This window comes from Cetorhinus maximus, chromosome 12 (assembly GCF_964194155.1).
Source record: "Cetorhinus maximus chromosome 12, sCetMax3.hap1.1, whole genome shotgun sequence".
Lineage (NCBI taxonomy): Eukaryota > Metazoa > Chordata > Chondrichthyes > Lamniformes > Cetorhinidae > Cetorhinus > Cetorhinus maximus.
In genome coordinates this window covers 38,337,417-38,361,723 of record NC_135890.1, presented here as the reverse complement: position 1 = coordinate 38,361,723, position 24,307 = coordinate 38,337,417, and the positions used below count along the sequence as shown (strand labels likewise).

General features: G+C 40.3%; 1 protein-coding gene across 3 annotated transcripts in view; it reads right to left on the bottom strand.

Moving 5' to 3' along the window:
* The window catches only part of cerk (ceramide kinase), a 67,912-nt gene that overhangs the window by 22,734 nt on the left and 20,871 nt on the right, over positions 1 to 24,307 (bottom strand). For all 3 annotated transcript variants that reach the window (XM_078553350.1, XM_078553351.1, XM_078553352.1), the window contains 3 exons: positions 16,252 to 16,377; positions 7,253 to 7,316; positions 3,625 to 3,770 (listed from right to left, as the gene is read on the bottom strand). In XM_078553350.1, the coding sequence (XP_078409476.1) occupies positions 3,625 to 3,770; positions 7,253 to 7,316; positions 16,252 to 16,377 (336 nt within the window). The remainder of the gene's footprint in view (positions 1 to 3,624; positions 3,771 to 7,252; positions 7,317 to 16,251; positions 16,378 to 24,307) is intronic.

Genomic DNA, 24,307 nt, shown 5'->3' with positions numbered 1-24,307 from the left:
CAAATCCCAGAGGGAAACTTGAAACAGCTGCCATGACTGTTTTGCAATTTGTATTTTATTTCGAGATGCGTGCCTTGAATTCAGAAGTAATAAGTGCACTGAAACTTGGAGGTTTTTTACAAAACTAAATTAAACATTTATTAATAAAAGAAAAGATTTTAAGCACATATATAGGTCTACAAATTACTACTATAATAACTCTTAAATCCCCTAATTAATCTAACTCCCAGTTACACCTCCATTAAGGCAACAGTAAAACAAAATAGATTTCAACAGACCCAGGCAAAGCACACAATACCCTGGACAGTGATATTCAGTGTTTTCTTAGCTTCGGTTCCGGTTCCTGCAGACAACAGCTTGATGCATAGAGGCTGGAGACTTTTCACATTTTTTAGATCTTAGAATGCCTTCTCACTTACACATAACCTCATCTCCTTTATACGCATTTTTCTCTTTTAATGTAAATTCCATTGTTCCAGTATGTCTTTGCAACTTTACTTTTCTCATAATATAAATCTTTCATAGTACTCATTATCAGAAATCTTTGGGGAAAATAAACAGAGTGTTTGGCTTGGCTTCTTATGGCTAGATGTAACATCTTATCATCTCTTTAGAATTCAAACTAACCTAATTTATCTAAAAAAGCAAATGTTCTTCAAATTATAAAACTTCAGCCATGTTTATGTATTCAGCATTTCAAACCTAGCTTCCCTTTTGATAACTCAAAATACTCTATGCCAGCTGGCTACAATTCAATTAAATCCACCCCCACCCCCCACCCTACACCCCCACACACGCTCACACAGAGAAACTAATCCAAACCCCACCATTAACCTACCTTTATAATAAACCTCAATAATATTATGAAAATTCTTATATTTTCATGACACTATTTTGTCGGTTAAAATGATTAAACCTGGGATCTCGTTTCATTTGAGTGAAAACAGCAGGTGCAAAGCTTTGTGTCTGCATTCTAATGAGATTTTACGACTCTTGAAGTTAAAACAAACACAAGGTTTAAAAACAACTGTGCTGTTGCCTAGCAATGGGGATCGAGAAGGGGACCCAAAGAGCGAGGGAAAACTAGAAAAGCAGTTTCAGTTCAGTTGGAAGCCAGGATTTGAGAGAGGCTGGACAGCAGAGGGACAGACTACAAGACCCAAGTTAAAGTTGAAGCCAGCTGCCAGGAGAAGCTGGACATAGAAGGAACTGCAGAAGCATGTCCCAGTGAATAAGTAAGAAAGTCCCCAAATCCAGGGGAGTGGAACAGGAAAGGTCCCAAGAGGACAGTCTAGTCAAAGGGCAAGGATAGGAATCTGTAAAAAGTCCTGTTCTGTGGAAGAGAAATTAAGGAGCAGAAAGGAAGGCTCCAAATTTAAAGGGAGAAAGCTGCAGTACGCAGATTTAAAGCAATATAGCTGGAAGATCCAAGGGGGCAGCTGAAGATCTGTAATTCTTTACTATGGGCATGTGAAGCAGTGGTATTGTTGGCATGGCTGAGTCAGAAAGAGTACGTGCGTGTGGAAGAAAGATTGACTGCACAAGGCGATCCAAGGGAGAGGGACATCGGCACAAGAGTTCAAAACCCTGGAGGTGGACCCTTGTGGAAGGCATCTGAGAGAAAGCGCCGTTCAGGACAAGATTCAAAAGCAAGTTCTTGGACAGTGGAGATTGGAAGCCCTTGTGTGAAAGACAGAGTTCAGTGAGACCAGTTGTCTTAAAATGTCACAAGCATCTGGGGGAAGTTGAGGAGAGATCCATAGCATTTGTTGGGGTGGCATCTGTCACTTGGTTTCAGAGTGTGGTGCCTGACCACAGGTGGCCTGTTGGTTTACATGGACTGTGTACTTACTGTGAATATTAGAGTATAAGATAGATTTTGTAACTTGTGTTATCCTTACAAATCTGTATGTATCAGTAAAAGTGTAGTGGGAGTATTGTAATATAGTTCATTTTTTCTTGTTTAATAAATGTTTTATTCTTTTGTTAAAAGTTCATCAGCTGACTCCTGTGACTCTGTTCAGTAGCCACTCTCCACATACCTAAACATAAAATAAGTTAGGATATATCAAGCCGGGTTCCACCCTGAGATCTGGCTTATCCAGTGGAAGCATCAACTGTGATCATAACAGTATTCATAAAATATACAGTGAATATGACTGACCACTTCGAAGAGAACAAATGGTCTTATCCAACAGATTATTTCTGCCAATGGTTAGGTATATTTGAAGTAGGGCAAACTTTGAGACTTTTAACGTTGAGAGCTTACAATTGTTTAATAATGATATGTCAAACTGAATCTTTAAACAATATTTTGTTTACTGAGAGTTTATTACAAATCTGCATTTCAAATTTAAAAAGATGCATTCAATACACCATAGAGTTTCAATAAATACTTAAATGACTAGAAACTATCATTGTACGTGAAAATTGTTGTGCTGAGATCAAAATAAAACTAAGCAAAAAACTGCAGTTGCTGAATGCTAACCTGGAAAAAAAACTTGAGGTTCACTTTTATTGAACAGAGAATACACAAAAAATGATTCCAATTCAGTTTCTTGACACAAGCTTAAAAGTTCCAAAGCAGTGGCCATTAACTATCTGGAATTTTGATCATAAAATATCTCAGCCAATTTAAGGCTGATAGTAACTTCCCTGATAATGGTTGCACAAATGAAGCTTACATTGATGCAATAACATTTCACACTGATGCTAAACTTGTCGAGCATAAGCTTCCCAAAGATAAATTGAGTCAATGTCTGAACAGACTCCAATGCAAAGTAGAATAAAGCTATTTTCTCTACCGAGTCCCACTCTGCTTCATTTTGGCATTAGATCAGCCTCTGACTACAGGTTCAGGCTCCATTTACACGAAAGAGCAGCACTGATGCAAAACTGAACTGTTTTCTATTAAACAGCATCATAGCTGTAGTGTGAAAGTACTTCAAAATAAGGTAAACTGTATTTCTGAAAGCATTTCTTCACCTCCCACATTGGTGAGAGGTAAAATGAATGGTTTTCCTTATTGTCTAATTCACTTTTCCAGCACTAATTGAGATGCCCATTTCTACCTGAAACACTGAAGGAGCTATAACCGGAAAATAAAGCCAACAGTCAGCCTTTTCAGTTTATGAAAAAAAAAATGCTGAATATAATTAAATAAAGAATATCTGTTTTTACCCATTTCCAACTGTTGAGTTCTCCTGATATGAGTCAACTTTATTAATTTTAGAAACAATTTCTACAAAACAAGTTACAATGCACACCTCTAATTTGGACACAATCCAAGAAACCTGACTGTTGATGAGAAAACCAGAGCAGCCACCTAGAAATGGTGTTATATTTGGTGCCGAATGGGAAAATGATGTGATACAAATATTTTCAAAGAGACATAGTTCCTTATTTTCTATTGTTTATGGTTTGGATTACTTTGCAGTTAGTGGAGGACAAAAACAAGGAAGTTAAATTTTTATCTTGAAATTTACCAGTGCAGATTAAGCAATTATTTTCTGCAAGTAGATTTTAAAAGAAGTGGAAGCATCTGACATGTGTTTTGTATTTCACTTCTAAAGAATATTTTGACCTTTCAGGCTTCCTTTGTTTTCAAAGAAATATGCTTCTCACCTGCTGGGATAATTCCAATCCTCAAATCACATGGAATTAATTCAGCACTGGGATCATTTTCATCGATGCCTGAATGCTTCTGCGTCCGACTAATCAGACCATGCATTACCTCACTGAACATCCCATCTCCGCCAACAGAAATAATCCTGCCAACAATATGTAAAAATATGCAAAAACACATCAATATTTTGGTCAAAATTTGATCAATATGGCAAATACATTACAAATTCTTCACATTTTATCATCTCCACCAAATGCTCCAGTTGCTGTAATACTTAAATTCAACACTATTTTCAAAAATCCCACAATCTTAAGTTTCACAAGTAATTAAAAGTAGAATGGCTAAGGTTCTGCAAAATGGTGCTTTTATGCTGGTAAGCTAGTGCACATGAAATTTAAACACTTGGGAATAGAATAAATGAAAATTTGAGAAGGTGGATAAAAAAAATCAACAGGAAAAAGCAAAGTGTTAAGTTTTAAACATCTGGAAAACAGATACATTCAGCATACATATCAGTTCTGAGGTATTCACAATATACCAGTTTCCAACATATCATTTGTCAAGGGAGCTTGTTCATAATAATTCATGAATACATAAAATTTGGTTAAATATTTTAAAATTATGCAGGTATTTGAATAGCAGTTCTTTGAACGCAAAGTAAAGGAATTAAGAATGAAACAAGAGAAAAATACGAAGCAGCAACAAAAAACACACAAAACATTATAGGACAAAGGTTACGATCCACTATCTAGCCATTCACAATGCATCTGGACACATCTTTTGTTTCTTTACTTTACCCAGGAACCACTCCTTTTGGTTTTTGCACCATGAAACTTTTATTACTTAATCTCTCCTGCCCTCCACCCTATAACAGGCCTTGCCTTTTCATCCCCCCGCACCACCCAGTCCTTTCGATTTTACAAAACCTATCAGGTTTTCCTCAGTTCTGAAGGGTCATCAGCCTGAAAAGTTAACTGTTTCTCTACTCACAGGTGCTGCCTGACCTGCTCAGTATTTCTAGCATTTTCTATTTTTATTTGAGATTTCCAGCAAACGTAGCATTTCACTTTTGTCAAAAGCATTGCTTTCATTCTCTGCCTATCTTGTCTTCAAATGTAATTTGTCTTTATTTCATCATGTACATTTATATATTAAAAAAGAAATCTCAGCTACACTAGTTATCAAACAGGATGCCACCAGCATATTGCCATTCTTCCCATACAAGAATTTACAGTGGCTGTCCTCAGTGAGAGAGCCACTTTATCAAGTTGCCTATATTTTGACAATACTGAACACGAGTTCACTCACCTCCCCTAAAGTAAGCTGCACCAGTTTTAAATTAAACTCCGTAATGTAGGATATACAGCACAGAAACAGGTCATTCAGCCCAGCTATTATGCTGGTGTTTCGGTTCCATCCTCGCCTCCACCGATCCTTTCTCATCTATGTTGATTTCCTTCTCCCTTACACTTGTCTAGTTTCCCCTTAAATGTATCTATACTATTTGCTTCAACCACTTTCTGTGGCAGGGAGTTCTACATTCTCATCACTGAGTTAAGAGGTTTGTTCTGAATTCCCTTCATGACTCCTTGGTGACTATCCTTTTAGATGGCCTCTAGTTATGCTCTTCTCCACAAATGGAAACCTTATCTCTGTATTCACGCGATCAAAACTTTTCATAACTTTAAAGACCTCTATTGGTCATTCCTCAGCTTTCTTTTTACAATTAAGAGAAAAGAGACCCAGCCTGTCAATTCTTTGCTGATTTGTATGCCCATAAATTTCTGGTTTCATTTTTGCAAATCTTCTCTGCACTCTCTCCAGTGCCTCTATATCATTTTTATAATATGGCAATCAGAGCTGCAGGCAGTACTCCAAGTTTAGTCTAATCAAGGTTCAATACAGGTTTGGCATAACTTGACTACTTTTCATTTCTATCCCATTAGAAATAAAGGCTAGTGCTTGGTTGGCTTTTTTTATGGCCCTGTTAACTTGTGGAGTAATTTTTAGTGTTTGAAGTATTTGTACTCTGAGATCCCTCTACCCCATCTAGATTTGCACCTTCAAAGTAATAAGTGACCTGCCTATTCTTCCTATCAAAATGTATTACCTCACATTTATCTTTACTAAACTTCATTTGCCAATTATTTCCCCATTTTGCAAGTTTATTAATGCTCTCCCGTCATTTGCTGCAGCTCTCGTCAGGATTAGTTATCCCCTCCCTCCAATTTGGCACCAGCAGCAAATTTGGAAATTGTTATTCATTCCAAAGTCCAAATCATTAATGTAAATTGTGAACAGCAGTGGTCCCAAAACTGATTCTTGTGGAACACCACTTCCCACCTTCTGCCACTCTGAATAAATACTCTTCACTCCCATTCTCTGTTTTCTGTTTTGAAGCCAGCGAGCAATCCAATTTTACCACTTGATTCTACATGATTTCATTCTCTGAGGTACCTTATTGAAGATCTTTTGAAAATCCAGTTAAATTATATCTACTGCATTACTGTTGTCTACTCTGTTACCCCGCTCAAAAAATTCAATAAAGATGTTAAGCAAGATTTTCCCTTTTGAAATACATGCTAATTATAATATTTCTCGTTTCTAGTGGTTGAGCCCTTAATTGGCATTTAAAGACATACCAGTGAACCACTAACCAAACCATATTACTGAAGGAACAATTTACAAAGGGTCAGGTGAGGGGTTAGGAGAAATGGCAACTTTACAAACAAGTTATTCATCTGCTTTCTGAAATTAAAACTAAAATGTGAGTTCGTGATATCACTCCTGTAAGGGTGTTTCACACTTCAAGAAGTTACCAACAATATTGTGCTTCCCTGAAACTCAGACTTCCAAGAAATAAGTCAAAAACATGGAATAAACTGAATATTTGCCCAGTCCCAACATTACATTAATTTTAGACACAAGATGAAGTGAACGTTTTTTCTGTGTTTTTGTTACCAATTTACAATGAATAATTACAAAAACGTTTTAGCATTTAAAACACAACGTAATATGATCACCAATGTATGCATAGGTATGCATCAAAGCTCACTATGAACTGGCTTTAAAAATTGAATATAGGATAAAAACTTGAATGGAACTTTCAGGTTTTGTTGCTTCTTTAAAATCAGAGGTCACATTTATTAAATCTATATTAATAATATGCAGTTTTTGTCTGTTCACACTCTGTTGGTTGGTGGGTTGATTTAGTGGGTGAAACCTGGTGCACATAGGGTGAGTGGAGGACAGGAGTTTGGACATGTAGCTGCCAATGGCTTGCAGCAGCAGCAGTTTGTAGATGGGGGTGGTGGTCAATATCATGGGAAGGGGAGAGAAGAAATGCATGGATGGCAAGGAATAGAGGGTGGGAATGGCACAGGGAAAAAGGGTAAGATGAGAGATTGGATGGGGATATGATGAAAGGAATAGATTAGGTATGGCATGAGAGGGATGGCATGGGAAGAAAGCAGATTTAAAGTACTATTGCAAAAAGAAATACTAATTTCGCTGCAAATGTTTTGTGGGTCGCTGTTAGTATAAGTGATAAAGTTAGTATTTGTTTTGGCCAATAAATCCTTACGCAGTTATCAAATTGGAATAACACTGTCCATGATAAACACTTACCCATCGTACTTCTCCAGATCAGCTTCTAACAAATGATCCCTGGCATGATTAGCACGTTCAGTTACTGGAGAAATTAACAGAAAACAGATCTCAGACAACAGCACCCTCAAATAGCTCTCAGTTTACAGTCAAGATAAACCGGGTTTCGTCAACAATTGCTTTGGCACAAATTATTACACTGACTTCCCAATTAACAGGTCAATAATATAGGTCCCATAATGCAATCGTAATATCCTAAGATCAGAAAAGATTGATACAATGATCAGAAGGTCATTGATGAAGCAGCTGACAATAGTCCTGCACCTAAGATGACTGACCTCCAATAATCATTCCTTTTCCTTTTTGCCAAGGATGGCTCCAGCCCCTGGAACTTTCCCCTTCGACCCCAGTGACCTGAGTTTCACTGGGAGTCCTTGGTCGCAACAGTCCAATCTATCATTCCTTTTCATCAGTGAACAGCTTGTGGACACACCTATTAGGTGTCCACAGCTCACCAGTTCAACATTAATGGTGCCAATGTTGGATGCACCACAGCCAATTCAATCAAATATAGGAGTGTTCTAATCTTGAAGCCGTATTGTCAAAAACTTAAGATATTAAAAAATTAAATCTGATTTATATCTTAACTATGTTATTTAGTTCCCTGGTCCAATCTGATCTCTCTTCTCCACACAAAAATTCTTTGATAGATTTTCTAAGCACACTTGGGAGAATGTTACTGAGAAGTTCATCACACTATATAACAGTGATTTGACCTTTGAAGCATTCAATTCATTCACCCTGATAAGTCTGCAAAGCTGCATTATATTGAAGCACAAAACAGATATCTTAATATTTATTCTGTGCATATAACCATGCATCGTCTCACTGTGTTATTACTTATACCCATCACGTAGAATATGGAACGTTCATCGCTATTTTTATGGACTGTTGCTTTGGACAAACCCAATCTACTTCAGAAGAATATAATTAGAATGACATGTGGGCAAATAGGTCACAAAGTTATACGGCAACCCTGTAATAATCCATTCAAGAGCTGTCTATATGTGCCTACTGAAAGACAATTATATTTTTTAAAGCACACAAGATGAACTGCGAAGGAGATGTACATAAAATTAGTTTAAATTATGGTATTATCCAACCATACCTCCAGCAGTACATTTTGCTATATTTTTAAAGGGTGCATAGGCTTTAGACACTAAGGGAGCAAAATTTGGATCTGATGTGCCACTGGACATGATGCTACAGAAACCAGAGACACTAAGTGAATTGTGCAGTATCTTCAGCCACTTAAGAGGGCAGCATCCCAAGCTGGCAAGGCACTTGTTTGGACCACCTTGCTTGTGCTGGAAGACTCTCAACAAACACTGTCATGCACTAAACATTGCTATTGGCTGATTTGACACTCAATTACAAACTTGGACCATGCAGGTCCATTCAATGTACTTGCTCATCGCTCACCGAACAACATGCTTTCAGCTGCAAGAAGATTCCAGCAGTAGCATTATTTAAGGATCAGGCACCCAACTTGTAGAGAAGGTAATTTACAATAACTTCTGGTATTGCAAAGTGGTGAGTTTCTAGATCTGGCAGCCAGTGTTGCTGCATTCTCACAGGGAAGGCAAAGGATTTGGTGATCTGTCCACACAAAGACTGCAGCAGGCATGGGGGCTGCAGCTGCAGTGCCACTGGGTCTGCAGCACGACAGGCAAGACAAGGCTGCAGAAAGGGCAAGCTCTGCACAATGCCCTCTGGCGAGTTGGAGATGTTCTTCTCCATCCTCCAATGACAGGAGTTTGTCCAGCAGGTCAACAATTTCATCCAGCATCTTGGTATACATCCTGAGTGTTCTCCTGTACCCCATTAAAGTCCTCATCTGAACTCCCTGCAAAACTAGTCTGATAGTTCACCCTCCAGGGAGCTGGCACACAAATTATCCTTCCCCTCGGCCTGGTGCAGTCCACTCGTGTCCAGTGACTCACCACATGCAAATCCCAACTTTCAAATGGACTCCAAGGTGTACACAGTGCCAATATCTGAGCTGGTGATGGCGCCAGATCAACTGATCGGGTCTCTTCGTCAGTGCTAGCTGTGGTTCCATCTTTCTCCTCAGTGCGCTGTGGGTGGGCAAGTGGCAGTTCTTGGGTGTCTGAGGGCACCAAGTCAGAAAAAGAAAGGTTGGGGTAAGGGAGGGGGATGGGCGGAAAGCAAAAGGTCCAAGATCTCACCATCTGCAATCTGCTCATCATGCCAGATAACAAGGTGCGGGTGAGCTGGAAGTTGAGAAGGGGCATAAGAGAGTGAAATCCTATCATCGTCAATGTTCTTAATGACACCAGGTGACATAGGTGCTGCCGCAGCTGGCCCCATGTTGCACAGCACCATCTCTTCTACAAGTCAGAGGAGATTCTGTAATGGGTCAACTTGTCCTGCCAGAAAGAGGGAAGAATGTCAGTGATTGTGCTGTCCTTTGGGCAATGTGACTGCCGTAGCTGAATAGATGGATCTATGTGGAAGCACAAGAAGCTTGACATCACTGTGTATGAAGGTGTATGAGGCGCCTGAATACTAGGCTCGAGTCCTCCGTGCCAGGGACTGTTGGTAGGTGAGTGACTGGGATGTGGTGCACTGAGCAGCATAGAGGATTAGCAGAACATTGTGTAAGAGATGTCACGTGAAGTTGAATTCACTGACCTTGATCACCCATATGAGGTCAGACCTTGTGGTACTGCTATAATGTCCATGGGACCAGACTCATTGACCTCCTGGCCACCTTATGCAGGTAGTCCTCGAGGATCTCCTGGTCCCCTGTGAAAAAATAGCTCTCTCCCACTGTCCACCCACATCACAAAGGCCTCCGGTGCCTCATCCATGAATCTGGGAGTCTTCTCTCTACCCTGGTGTTTTATATTTCTTGTTTAGAATTGCAGTATGAACATTGAGCAGCAGCCTCCTTCAGTGATTCAGCCCAGCTCCCCTTTAAGAGAAACAGGCTGCCTTTAAGAGGAGCGGGTTGTCTGTGTCACGTGTTCACTGCGAATGCTGCTCAGGCCCCCGACAAGCATTCAGGCAACCAGCAACGTGGGCCCCCACCAAGTTTGTGTGCTGCCTGACTTAACAGTAATGGTGATGGGCAGGTCACTAATTGCATACCTAAAAAATGCTAAACCTCAGTATTTCCAAATAAAGCTTAATGCACACTACAAAAGGGCATTTGATCCTGCTTTAATGAATCAAATTTCAGGATCACCAACATGAACAAGGTTAAAATTTGACAACAAGCAAAACTGATTTTTCTTTACTACTCTACTTTACAAGATTAATAAATGCTGAACCATCTAATCCTCTAGCAGTTGTTTTGTTAATCTTACATTGACTTGACTTACATAACTGTTCAATACATCATTTCATTTGTGCAGGCTACACTCAGTACACACAACTGATTCGTCTAATCCCGAACCATGGCTCCACCTCAATACATCGACACAAGGCTCTACATGTGCAGTAATACAGAGTGTGCAAGCGTGTGTAACCTGCACAGCCTGTTTGCAATTTGTGTACTACTTTGTGATGTGAATTTGGGATGCTGTAGTACATCCCATGTTACAATGGAACCAACACAAGTTCACCACACAACCAGGTCACCACTCTGTGCAAGTCTTGATGCTGCACAGGAAAACTCAACAGCTTTTTCTACCCCACAAATGCACATTGTTACAGTTCAGATTTAGTTCAAAAGTTGTTTTCTAAAAGGGCAAGACTAGAACAAAATCAGACAGGCATTTTCTGCAGTGATGTGATAACTAGATCAGCAGCTTTCCACATAGATTTTCAATGCAACTTTAACAAGTTGAACAAGTGCCAGGCCTGTCAGTACAAGACTACTAGATCTCATTTTCCACTTATACAAACCCTGTTATTGTGATGACTCAGTGAGCTGTACCATGAACTGGAAGACAATAGTTTAAATGACATAATTAGCAAAATTGGTATACATGTTTCCATAGATAGGAAAGGCACCAATTAAATGCCAAGTAATGTATCCAATTACACTAATTTTATCAAAAAATTTGCAAATTATTCATCTTTACTTGTACCTCAGATCACACTTCAGAACTGAGAGATAACTGACGGGATGCTGACAAAAAGCTAGAAAATTAACTCAAAGCCAGCTGAATAATAGTGCTGACGGAATTCTGAAAACTGATCATGGCAAATGAACAGATGAAATGAACCAGGACAGGGGCGAGATGATAGATATCCAACTAGATCTAAAGGTTTTTGCATTAAAATTTACAGAAGCCCCAACTCAATGTGTTATCTTGTTTCCTTCATTTGGCATCCACAGAAAGTGCATTCACCCCTAACAAAGAGACAAAGGAAATAGCCTTGCTCCTTTCATCCATAATAGCACCTGAATTTAATACCGATACATCAAATTGCAAATCCTGCTTTGTGGGTGAATCTGAACAATATTTGCAGCTTTACGAGGATTGCTCTAAATAGTCAATTTCCTATTAGGAAACTGGAATGAAATTATATTTCACGAACCATTTTGCTACTCTGTTTCAAGAAATGAAATAGTAAATTTTAATCAACTATTTAAAGGAGGAATCTATTATTCACCTCGAAGAAAATAATCTGAAACCTGCTAGGAAATTCAGCTTTTGGCTATCTTCCACCATGTTAAGGCGACGATTTGGTCTTCCTTCTCCATAGGCAGGATTCCCCACCACCTGAAGAGTCGATGGGCAACCCATTCCTGGCGATCAATCAGCCCCACAGCCATTTAATGTTCATTAACTGGAGATTGGACTTCCCCCCCCTCACAGGCAGAAGTCGCGGCTCAGAGAGCTGCCACTCAGATTGATCAACACCGTCCCCAGATTCAAGTTCGAGAGTCCAGGAGCAGATAAGTGTGGGAGGTATCCGAGCTGGGAAGGGAGGTGAGGCCATGTGGGAGAAGTGGGGATCTTAATGGAGAGGCTGGGGGGAGCAGCACTCACTGGGTGGGTGGGGGCAGTCTCCAATGTGGAATGGAAGCCATTGAGGAAGGCAGCTGCCTTTTCCGCTCTAATAGGATTAACAGCATGGAGTTATCCAAAAATTGTATTTTTCAACGTAATTTACTGGGACCTTGAAACCACAACAGATAACCATTGCAACAACAGTATTTGGAAGGGAAACCATGTTTTGAAGGAACAGGCTAGTTGACAATATTTAACCTTAAACTATTTAGAACAGATATTTTCAGCTCAGTCATTAATTTTTGGGCACAGTGCTAAAAAAGGTATTCCTTCACTCTTGCTTGTTTGTTGTGAATGACTAAACAGCACACCAAAAAGTCTCATTCCTGATTTTTTCTTCTAATTTTATAAAAATTTGTGCAACTGAAACTTATATAAACAATAATAATTCGATTTACTGAATTATGTTGTAGGCATGTTATTAATTTCCTCACATGGAATTGTAATTCACCCTATCGTGGACCTAGATTTAAGCTTCTACCTTTCTATAACAATCATTTGAGCTATAAACGTTCTTCAGACATGTTCAATCTGCAGTTTCTGATGTCTACTTTTTGAACAAACATCCCTTACACTATACCTGAAAGTGAGAATTTGCAAACACCAAGTTAGGCATTCAAAAAGGTGTGTGGCTATAAGCCTCATGTATTCAGAGAAATACATTTTCTTAAACTTCATCCATACAAAATAATTTAACTTTAGGGACTGTTGCACTTCGCTGAAAACTTGTGCCACTGGACACATTTACAGCATATATCTCTGTTATGGTGCAGGAATTCCAGGCAATTATGATGTGAATTACTTCTGCCATTAAACATGCCAAAACATTAGATGCGAGGACTGTTGAGTTGCTGCTAAGACCTTTACCAAAAATGTTGGATAGCTACTTTCCACAGCTCTACATCCCCCTTAAAATCAGTGGCTGGGTCAAATTTGCTGAATTAATGCCTCTGACTGCCAGAGTCAATTTGGCCATTACTTGGTCTATTTACTTAGATTGGAAATGGGGGACTCAACCATTGAAGCATTCAGTTGATCAGTGTGTTTTTACAGTTTGGATGAAATTTCTACCAAAAGAAAAATTCCCAGTGTTCAAAACATTGAAGGAGAGTTATACTTAAATGAAGCTATTTGGGAACAATCTGATTATACATTGAGAAATTGTACAGTTTTATTTAAAAACAAAACTCCAGTAATGGAAAATGCAAGGACTTCCTGATGATGTTCAGTGCAGGTTACTGGAATTTCCTTTCATGCTTTTTCAAAAAGGGAAATATAAATAAGCTTAGCAAAATACATTTAATCTTTGTTAGAAGTGTTATTTTTAAATAATCGAACGCGAGCATTTGGCCAATAAAGCATCTGGTATGACAACAAAACTTGGAGTCAAATGGGAACGAAATATGCCAGGATGATATGGAGGTACAAGCTCTGTGCACATGAAAGGGGTTAAAAAGTTTAAACATTTTCTATCAAAACAGTTTCACCTTAATGCCATAACCTGGTTTAAAAGAACTTAGTGACAAGACAGGAATTCAGCAGAAATGTTATCCTGGTATGAGGATTCACAATGAGAGGCCCTTGTTTGCCAACCGATGTCCTTTTGTACCATGCCAATTATAAGCAACAAGATTTAATTTCAAGAGAAGAAAATATTTACTCAAAAAGCTTTAACAAATGAAAATAGGATATATGCACAAATTGTTTAACTCTTACTTTTATGGAAACATTAAATAACATGTTATATTCAGCATCAGACAACGACGGACATGTATCAGACATTGGCTGCACAGCTCCTGATCTGCTGTTATGTTAACAGCAGTGTATTCTTATTCATTTACCAGCAAATTGTGAAGTGAATTCACTGCTGGGGGATCAGGACACAGTCCACTTCATGGTGTTTGCCCCCAATATCACCACTGCAAATTAACTCCAGGCCATTATTCTCTCACTCTTCTGCACCTTTCTAGTACAACAATGTCTCTGTGAAGATTTGGTGACAAAAACTAATCTGTTGCTTGTTCATGGGCATGATAAAGAATAGAGCTCTCCTAATAACCGAGATGGACAAAGAAACAATTTCTTCTGGCGAGAACACCAAGAAAAAGGCAATGTAATAGAATTAGAGCTAAGCCATTCAGGAACAAAAATCAGGAAACATTTTTTCACACACAGGGTGACAGAATTTGGGAACACTCAGCCCCAAAAGGTTGTAGATGCAAGACAAATGGAGGTTTCAAGGTTAAGAAAGACAGATATATTTTTGATGGCCAGGTGTATCAAGGGATAAGTAGCAACAGTAGGAAAATGGAGTTGAGGTACAGATCAGCCATTATCTATTTTGGAAGCAGAGCAGTTTTAAGGGCTAACTGACACATTTCTGTGCAATTTCATCACATTTCTACTTCTCAGTAGCTCTGGAGAAGGGTCATACGGACTCGAAACGTCAACTCTGTTTTTCTCTCCACAGATGCTGTCAGGCCTGCTGAGTTTTTCCAGCATTTTCTGTTTTTCTTTCAGATTTCTAGCACCCGCAGTATTTTGCTTTTATTTTACATTTCTATGCTTACTGTTTCTATTAGTTTTGCACAAAACGGGCGCCAAAATTTTTCCCCCATAAACAATTGCAATTTTAATGTAATTCAATTTGAAAAGTACTTTGAGGTGACTTGATGACATGGTAAGTATGGTAAGGCTTCACATAAATCCATGTTTTCTCATCTGTAGAATGGCTAATATGCTTGCTTACCTAACGCTCATCACAATCAATGTGTGGACCAGTCATTTCAACAATGCTGATAAAAGTGTTTTATAAAAACAATTATTTATTAACGCAACAAATCCCTTAACTTTGTATTCTACATCTCTGCCAATACATCTCAATATCCAGTTTCCAGTCATTGCATACTATTTTGAATGAAAAGAAACAGCCAACAAACTTACATCCCACTGTTACCCCTACCATATGCCATAGAAAATAGTAGCATTAAAATTCAGACATAGGTGACTGAAACAGCTAACCAAAAATAATAGCTTGTTGCGCCAGGGAAGGAACAAAACTAGTGAGAAGTGGATGCCATCTATGAAGTAAATATTCTTCATTTACAAAAAATCAATCTTTTGCAATTTTTTTTTAACTTCAAAATAAAAGAAATAATATTATTCATTAGAAAATGCCACGTTAAAATTTCATTTGGTGTTTTATTGTTGGAGTCAAGTCAGGATAAGGGATTTGAAAGAAAATGACAAGTAGACAAGTGTCATGTCACTCTTTTTTCAAAAGATAAAAACTACACAATATTCAAGTTCTACAGTTCAGCAGACTGTGGAAGTGTCAAATAACTTTTCACTAGCTGGAATTGTAAAGCAGTTGATGAAAACCTCAAGTTGTTCAAGATTTTTTTAAGGTGAGCAAATACTAACTGTAAGTGATTTTGGTAAAGTCCAATCATTGTTCACTTGGATAAAGCAGTGAATTGCTAAAAATAAGGAAGGTCCAGGTTTGATTCCCAATGTGTGCTGAACCTGTGTAAAGGATACTATAATTGCCCTTAGTGCCCTGAGTTAAGGGGAAATTAGCAAGACTCCCATCCCTGATCATTACTCAATGAATTTGGTTCTAGAAGTGCAGGTGTGTAGATAATAGGAAGAAAGATTATCTTGTTTAGTTGGGATTAGTCACTTTAGCCAAAGGTTAACTCATGTAGCCTCACTAGAGTAAACAGTTGATATCTCAAGAGATAATGAAGATTAGAGAAGTAACAGGTGAAAGGGGAAACAGCCATTGTTAAAACCCATAAAAAGTCAAAATCACAAAATGTGCAATTCAACTACCTTCTCAAATGAGTAAACACATGTATTCCTATAACATTAGACAGTTTAGCCTGAAAGCAATCATTAATATAGTTTCCCTGCTCTTTAAATTGTGATCAACTGTTAAACCACTAGTTTAATAAGGAGACAATTACTCACCAATCACCTCTGCTGTAATGCAAGCTAACTCAAACAGAGGGGCTACTTTATCATCATATATTTGCTTTCCCAATCGTTTCCCTCCGAAAGGATTAATGAATACAATTAAGTGTTTTGGTCGCATAGCTGTGAAAGAAAACAAAGCAAATGTTTAATTGCTACTGAAATTCTTTGGCAAATTATAAAAGGGCTAAAAAAAACATTGGGTTAAGACTGAGCGTCAGCATAGATGACAATAGAGCTGTCAGTCAGCTTAACTCCTTAAACACATTTTGAAATCTTAGTATTCCTCTTGCTATTTAACAATGGCTAACAAAATCTTTTACATATTTCGAAAAGCAGGTATGGCCATTTGTACCTGTATTTCCTCCCTTGGTTTTACATCCCTTGTTTAGGTGTCCCTTTTCCAGCACCATTTCAGATAGTTAAAGTGGATGCAATCTGCCAATGCTGCCCTGTAGCCAATGCTTAACAACTAGCATTAATATAGTGCCTTTAACATAGTAAAACATAAACATCCCAAGGTGTTAAACAGGAGCATTAAGACTTGCACAATTGCCCAACAGCAGAAAAAACAAGGGGGGTGGGGGCGGGGGGGGGGGGCTTTTTATTAAGCTTCCTGGACCAAGTGAGCCAACTCAATATCCTGAGATTTCTTCAAGCTTACACGTTACAAGGGCACTGATACAATTCATCACTTGTCACAGAAAGCGCTTCAGAGCATTGAGAATATTACAAAGATCAACATTTATTTCCAGTATGATCAAAATGAAGTGATTTTTTTTTTAAAAAAGTTACACATTCAAAACTTTGATTAAAAGATTGAGCAAGGTATGAATATCTATAGTAAAACTGCAATGTATTCATTCAGCATTTTCCCCAAGCAATTTGCTGATGCAAGAGAAATACACAGGAAATGCATACAGGAAATCATCTATTTAAAAGGTTGTAAACATCTGGGTCCACAATAACTCAATAAAATGCTGATGCTAGTGTGCTGCACTGCCAGTGTTCCACTATTTGCTGGTAGTGATTATGTTTTGACTGAAACCTTACTTAGCTTTTAAACTCTAAAGAGTTGCTTAGAAAGATGTTTTAAGAGTTATAAACGAGCAAGCTTTTTCTTGAACATTATTCCGAGATGTGCTGTAGTGTACAGAATATTAACATTATACTGTAGCCAGATTACCAATCGAATCTGAAACACACATACTTGAGGTTAACAACATATATCAGTTACAATGTCAGGGTGTAAGCTTCAGGTCACTGAAATTGGGCACTGCCTGGCTCCATTTTGCAGCTTGAAATGGGTATGGGGGGGGACCAGAGAATGCAGTTTTGGCAAGAATTAAATTAGTTGCCTCATGTGTACAGATAGATCATTGAAGAGCAATGTGTAAATAAGAAGGAAAGGCCAAAAATGTGACACAAGGAATGGAAGAAGTAATGCCAGAGTCCTATTGGTTATGTTAGAACACACAAAAGTGGAAAAAAGCAAGACAGTGAGGATAAAGGGTCAAGGGTGGGTGATCATGCCAGTTTTTAAAGGAAGAGGAACATTATTTAGGCAAATCAATTTTTAAGTGTCAGCGAGCACTAGGACAAAAGAAAGTTAGTTGTGCAGTCAGATGGTTAAGTCAAGAGTGGGTCAAGTGAGTAGAGAATGTGGCCCGTTAAGTAATAAGCAGTGAAGATAGGGCAGGGGAGGAAGATGGGAGAGAAGCTCCATAGTACCAAGCTATTCTTGAGATGGTCAAGCTAGATGTGAAAGTGGACAACTAGCCTTAGAGTTGTGTATGCTCAAGTTTACAAACCTAAAATTTCAGACATCAGTGCTGAGAAAGGTACAGTATGAAACTAAGCAATTAGGGTACAGCTACAACACTGGCACCTGCCCAACCATGTGGAAAATTGCCCAGGTGTGTACTGTACACAAAAAGCAAGACAAATTCAACCCGGCCAATTACCGCCACATCAGTCTACACTCGATCACCAGCAATGGAAGGGGTCATCAACAGTGCTATCAAGTGGCACTTGTTTAGCAATAACCTGCTCACTGACACTCAGTTTGGGTTGTGCCAAGGTCACTCAGATGAACTCATTACAACCTTGGTTCAAATATGGACAAAAGAGCTGAACTCCAGAGGTGAGGTGAGAGCGACTGCCCTTGACATCAAGGCAGAATTTGATTGAGTGTGGCATCAGGAAGCCTGAGCAAAACTGGAGTCAATGGGAATCAGAGGGAAAACTCTCTCCTGGTTGGAGTCGTACCGAGCACAAAGGTCAATGATTGTGGTGGTTGGAGGTCAATCGCCTCAGTTCCAGGACACCATTGCAGGATTTCCTCAGGGGACTGTCCTAGGCCCAACCATCTTTAGCTGCTTCATCAATGACCTTCCTTCCAGGTACTCAGGTACTGAAGCAGTCAATGTCCAAATGCAGCATGACCTGGACAATATCCAGACTTGAGCTGACAAGTGGAAAGTGACATTCGTACCACACGAGTGCCAGGCAATGATCAGCTCCAACAAGAGAATTTACCCATTGCCGCTTGACATTCAATGGCATTATGATCGCGGAATCCCCCACTATCAATGGGGGTTGCCATTGACCAGAATCTGAACTGGACTAGCCATATAAATACTGTGGCTACAAGGGTCAGTCAGATGCTAGAAATCCTGCTGCAAATAATTCACCTCCTGACTTCCCAAAGCCTGTCCACCATCGACAAGGCATAAGTCAGGAGTGTGATGGAATACTCTCCACTTGCCTGGATGAGTGCAACTCCAACAACACTCAAGCAGCTTGACACCATCCAGAGCAAAGCAGCCTGCTTGATTGGCACCACATCCACAAACATTCACTCCCTTCACCACTGACACACAGTGACAGCAATGTGTACCATCTACAAGATGCACTGCAGAAAGTCACCAAGTCTCCTTAGGCAGCACCATCCTAACTCATAACAGCTACCATCTAGAAGGACAAGGGCAGCAGACACATGGAAATGCCACCACCTGACAGTTCCCCTCCAAGCCACTTACCATACTGACATGGAAATATATCGCCATTCCTTCACTATCACTGGGTCAAAATCCTGGAACACCGTCCCTATCAACACTGCGGGTGTACTGACACCACATGGACCGCAGCTGTTCAAGAAAGCAGCTGACCATCAACTCAAGGGCAATTGGGGAATGGGCAATAAATGCTGGCCTAGCCAGTGATGCCCTCATCCCATGAACTAATAAATAAAAAACACGAAGTGATAAGTGAACAAGTGACTCAGCATTGATTTCACGCATCAAAAGCAGAAGCATGGGAGTTTTTGAGCATGAGAGGTGGTGGTCTGAAAATTGAAAGAGACAAGGAATCATGCAATTATTGTTCTAGCCCATTTCAAATGGTTGACATTATTAGACTTCAAGTGGGTGGAAACATTAGTTTACACTTCGTTTACCTTTTATTACCATCAAGACAGTGGACCAATGCATTTCTATCAAATCATACTATTTTCTAATGTGATTCCATTTAAACTCACCATCCTCTTCTCAAGAGGAATTCAGATGGGTAACAAAGGCTGACCTTGCCAGCAATAACCTTCATCCCATGAAAGGGTATACATAAAAAAAACTTTGTGACCCCAGAAGCCAGCAAAATCAAAGCAACAATAAAACAGCACAGTATCATTAGGAATGTTATTATTAAAGTTTGCATATTATAGATCAATCTGTAATAATGCATCATATAAATATGAAAATCTGTTTTTAAAGTACTGTGAAAACGTGTGCGCGCATGGTAGGTTTCAGTCAAACTCTGTACATTCCCTGGTGCCAGAAGACTCAGTGAATCCCCTCTCCCCTGACCCACATATAAATTGTAATCAGTTCCTCTCCCCCATCACACACACCTCTCCCACCCACTCATGTCCTCCCATCCCAGTGAGCCCCTCTGCTCACTCATGCGCTTCCTCCCATCTTAATCATCCCCACTCATGCCTTTCCTCCCCACTCAGACCCCCATATATGTCCTTCCTCGCCACTCATTTAACTCATGCCTACCTCCTCATCCATTCACTCATCCCCTCCTCCTTCTCCACCCACCAGCCCAAGACCCCACTCCCATGCTTTGGTCCTGCTTCTCTGACCCCCAAAACCCCACCCCCCCCACCGCCGCAACTACCTCTGCTGCCCCTTCACCCCAACTCGTGCTCCCAGCCCCCAGGCCTTGACCCTGCTTTCCCTGGCACTATGTCCCCCCTCCCGCCCCTACTCCCACTCCCCTGTCCACTTCCAGAGACCACATCCAGCTGGAATCTCCCTCCTTTCTGGGATTGGAACCTGAAGCTGAGTGGCAGCCGAGTCACTCCATCAGTAATTCGGCCTCAGGTTGGGAGAGAAGATCAAGCTGTTCTGTGCCAGTGACTCTAACAGCTATGGTGGGACCACAAAGGCAGCACAGTGCAGGAAGGTGCTCTGCAGGCTGCACATGGGAGCAGCAACAACTGAGAGCATGGCCTCTACATCACCCAATCCCCAATCACACAAAGCGACTGGTGGCAAATTAAAGGTACTGAGTGACAGCTCCCCTGGGCTAGGAGGAGGCTGGAAAAAAATTAAAAGGCCAGAATTCCAACAAATGGCAGAAATTTCTCATCCCTGGAAAAAGGCAGTTGACAGTTGTTGAAGAAAAGGTTGGGGTAGAATTTTTTTCCTCCAAGGATATGAGGGGACTTGAGGGAAGGGGGTGGGCAATGAGGTTGAAGGTGGGTTAATAGTTGGGAACAAGAAAATAAACAGTGATCTCATTGATAATCAAAATCTGACTTTTTGCATTACAATGTCAAGTTTCCAGAACAGAAAGAGCCTGTTCAGCCCATGAGTGGTGCCTGCCACTCATCCAATTCTAACATTTTGCATTTTACAGTCTTCAGGTCCTGTAAAATCAACAGTGCAATTGAAGCCACTAAACTCCCATGAAATAAGAGACTTGGGATTAATGTCCCAGGCCGAGGCTACATCAAATAACATTCCCGCTATGTACTACACACAATTTTCCCATTTGCATGAAAACGTAGACCACAACAATTCATCGGAGCTTACATAATCTAAATTCAGAATACACAATCTCTATAAAAGCAATAGTAGGTATGGTGACAACCCAATGATCCTGTGGGGTGCTTCTAGGAATCAAGAAATATTGGTTCTGGGACTCAAACTGCATGGGGCAGTTAGAAAACACTTGCATTTTAGACATGGAATATAAGCCTACATGACCCTAGGCAATAAATTTTTTACACACTTCAATTCCAAGTATGTCATGCCGTTGTACCAAACCTACACCCAACTGCCAACATAATATTAAGACATAATTTGTATATTTTACCCAAGCCCTAAATTCTGACTTGAGGGTCTCTTCCATAACTGCACGCCACATCACACAGGTCAACGTGTTCACAACTTTACCGACTTGAACCACTTCGAATGGATTTTGCAAAATCTCCAAGTTATTGAACTTGAAGCTACTTGACTAACTGAAACCTGCCAAATCAACAAAGCCACCATCAACAGTAACAGAACAGTAATTTTATCAATGTGCAGGGGCTTGGCATGAAACATGGGACTAAACCAATACAGCAGAATGCACAAAGTCCAGCTTTATGCTAATCCACTGAGCAGACAGATGAGTCACATCCTCCTGGGGAATGACTATTGGGTGTGTCACAGCACAATGGTACACACGTTTTGGTAACAGACAGGTTACATGCAGTCAAGGCGGCAGCACAGAAAACAAAAGGGCTGGTACATATGCCACTGCTGGCCACAAATTCAACTCCATCATGGTTAAAATGTCAATGGGACAAATGAAAACTGAAGTATGGACTCAGTCTGGAGTAGAATGTAATCTGGTACCTTTTCATACCAGACAAAATGCACAATCAGATCACTCTGCCAAGAGGAGAACAACGGACTTGCTCCGAATTAGACTCCAAGAGAGAAACAAGCACGTTTTGAAATCCCACAAACTCAAGGCCCAACCTTGTAAGACCATTCTCGACGTTATTGGGACATAACCTCCGAGCAGCCCAAGGATGCTCTGGGGAACCCATCTGGGAACTTCCCAGGTAAGGGTTTGCACAGCAATTGCCCAGAAGTGCACATTTCCTCTGGACAATTGCATTGCACTGGGAACCATCCGAAAATGCGGCTTTAAATTGCAAACTTTGGATGGTTCCACCAACGTTATACCAATAGTTAATCAGAAAAAGTTAGAAGAATTAAAACGTCTTCTAACCTCACGATGTCTGACTCGTCTCACACACCCCCGATGTCTGACCCCCTGCGCACATACCCACCTGACCTCTGAACACCTCCACCTCCCAAATCCTTTTCACTCACCTTAGGCACTTACCTCCTCCCTGGCCTGTCATTTTCAATGGGACCTTTAAACTTATTGGCTTTACAACAGCTAGTGCTGCAAAAAAAAAATAGCATGTCCTCCTCCAATTTGACGGTGCTCAGCTTCAACACTGGACTTCGGAGATGGCTGCGCAGCATGGACCTCGCCCATCGTGAGTTGGAAGGTCGGGCGAGACAGGCACAGAAGGAATTTGATGTAGCCAAGTGGACATGGTGTGCCAATCCAACGCCGATTGCCGCTCCGAGGAAGTTACAGCCCTGACTGCTACAACCTAACTTCATGACTGTTCCCAAATTATTTTCAAAGTAAGTGCTGTTGTTAACATGTTCATCATACTCAACTTGGATGCACTAATTATTACAAGTCAAGGCTACAATTAGGGTGGGGGCATGGGGAATAAGAACATAAGAAACAGGAGTAGGCCATTTGGCCCCTCTAGCCTGCCCCACCATTCAATAAGATCATGGCTGATCAGCCCCTGGCCTCAACCCCTTTTTCGTGCCAGTTCCTCGTAGCCCTCAACTCCCCGAGATTTCAAAAATCTATCTACCTCCTCTTTAAATACTTTCAGTGATCTAGCCTCCACAACTCTCTGGGGTAGAGAATTCCAGACATTCACTACCCTCTGAGGGAAGAAATTCCTTTGCATCCCAGTTTTAAATGAGTGTCCCCTTATTCTGTATTTATGTCCCCTAGTTCCAGATTCCCCCATTATCGGAAACATCTTCTCAACATCTAACCTGCCAAGCCCCCTCAGAATCATATGTTTCAATAAGATCACCCCTCAGGTCTTCTAAACTCTAATCAATAAAGGCCCAACCTGTTCAGCCGTTCTTGATAAGTCAACCCCTTCATCCCAGGAATCAGCCTAGTGAATCTCTTTTGAACCACCTCCAATGCCAGTATATCTTTTCTTAAATACGGGGACCAAAACTGTACGCAGTACTCCAGGTGCGGCCTCACCAACACCCTGTACAGTTGTAACAAGACTTCCCTATTTTTAAACTCCAACCCCAGGCCAAAATTTCATTTGCCTCCTTAATTACTTGCTGCACCTGCTTGCTAACTTTTTGTATTTCATGCACAACACCACCCCCAGATCCCTCTATGCTGCACTTTTTAAAGAGTCTCTCTCCATTTAAATAATAGTCTGTCTTTTGATTCTTCCTACCAAAGTGTATGACCTCACACTTTCCTACATTAAACTCCATCTGCCAGGTTTTTTTGCCCACTCACTCAGCCTGTCTACATCTCCTTGCAGATTCCTTATGTCCTCATCACAACATGCTTTCCCACCTATTTTTGTACCATTAGCAAATATGGATACATTACACTCTACCCCCTCCTCCAAGTCATAATATAGGTAGCAAATAATTGAATAATTTGTGGCACTCCACTAGATACGTCCTTCCAACCTGAAAAAGACCCATTAATCCCAACTCTCTGTCTTCTGTGTGTTAACCAATCCTCAATCCATGCTAACACATTACCCCCAATACCGTGAGACCCTATTTTGTGCAATAACCTTTTATGTGGCACCTTAGCAAATGCCTTCTGGAAATCCAAATACACTACTTCTACCAGTTCCCCTTTATCAACTCTGCTTGTTATAAACTCAAAAAACTCTAGCAAATTT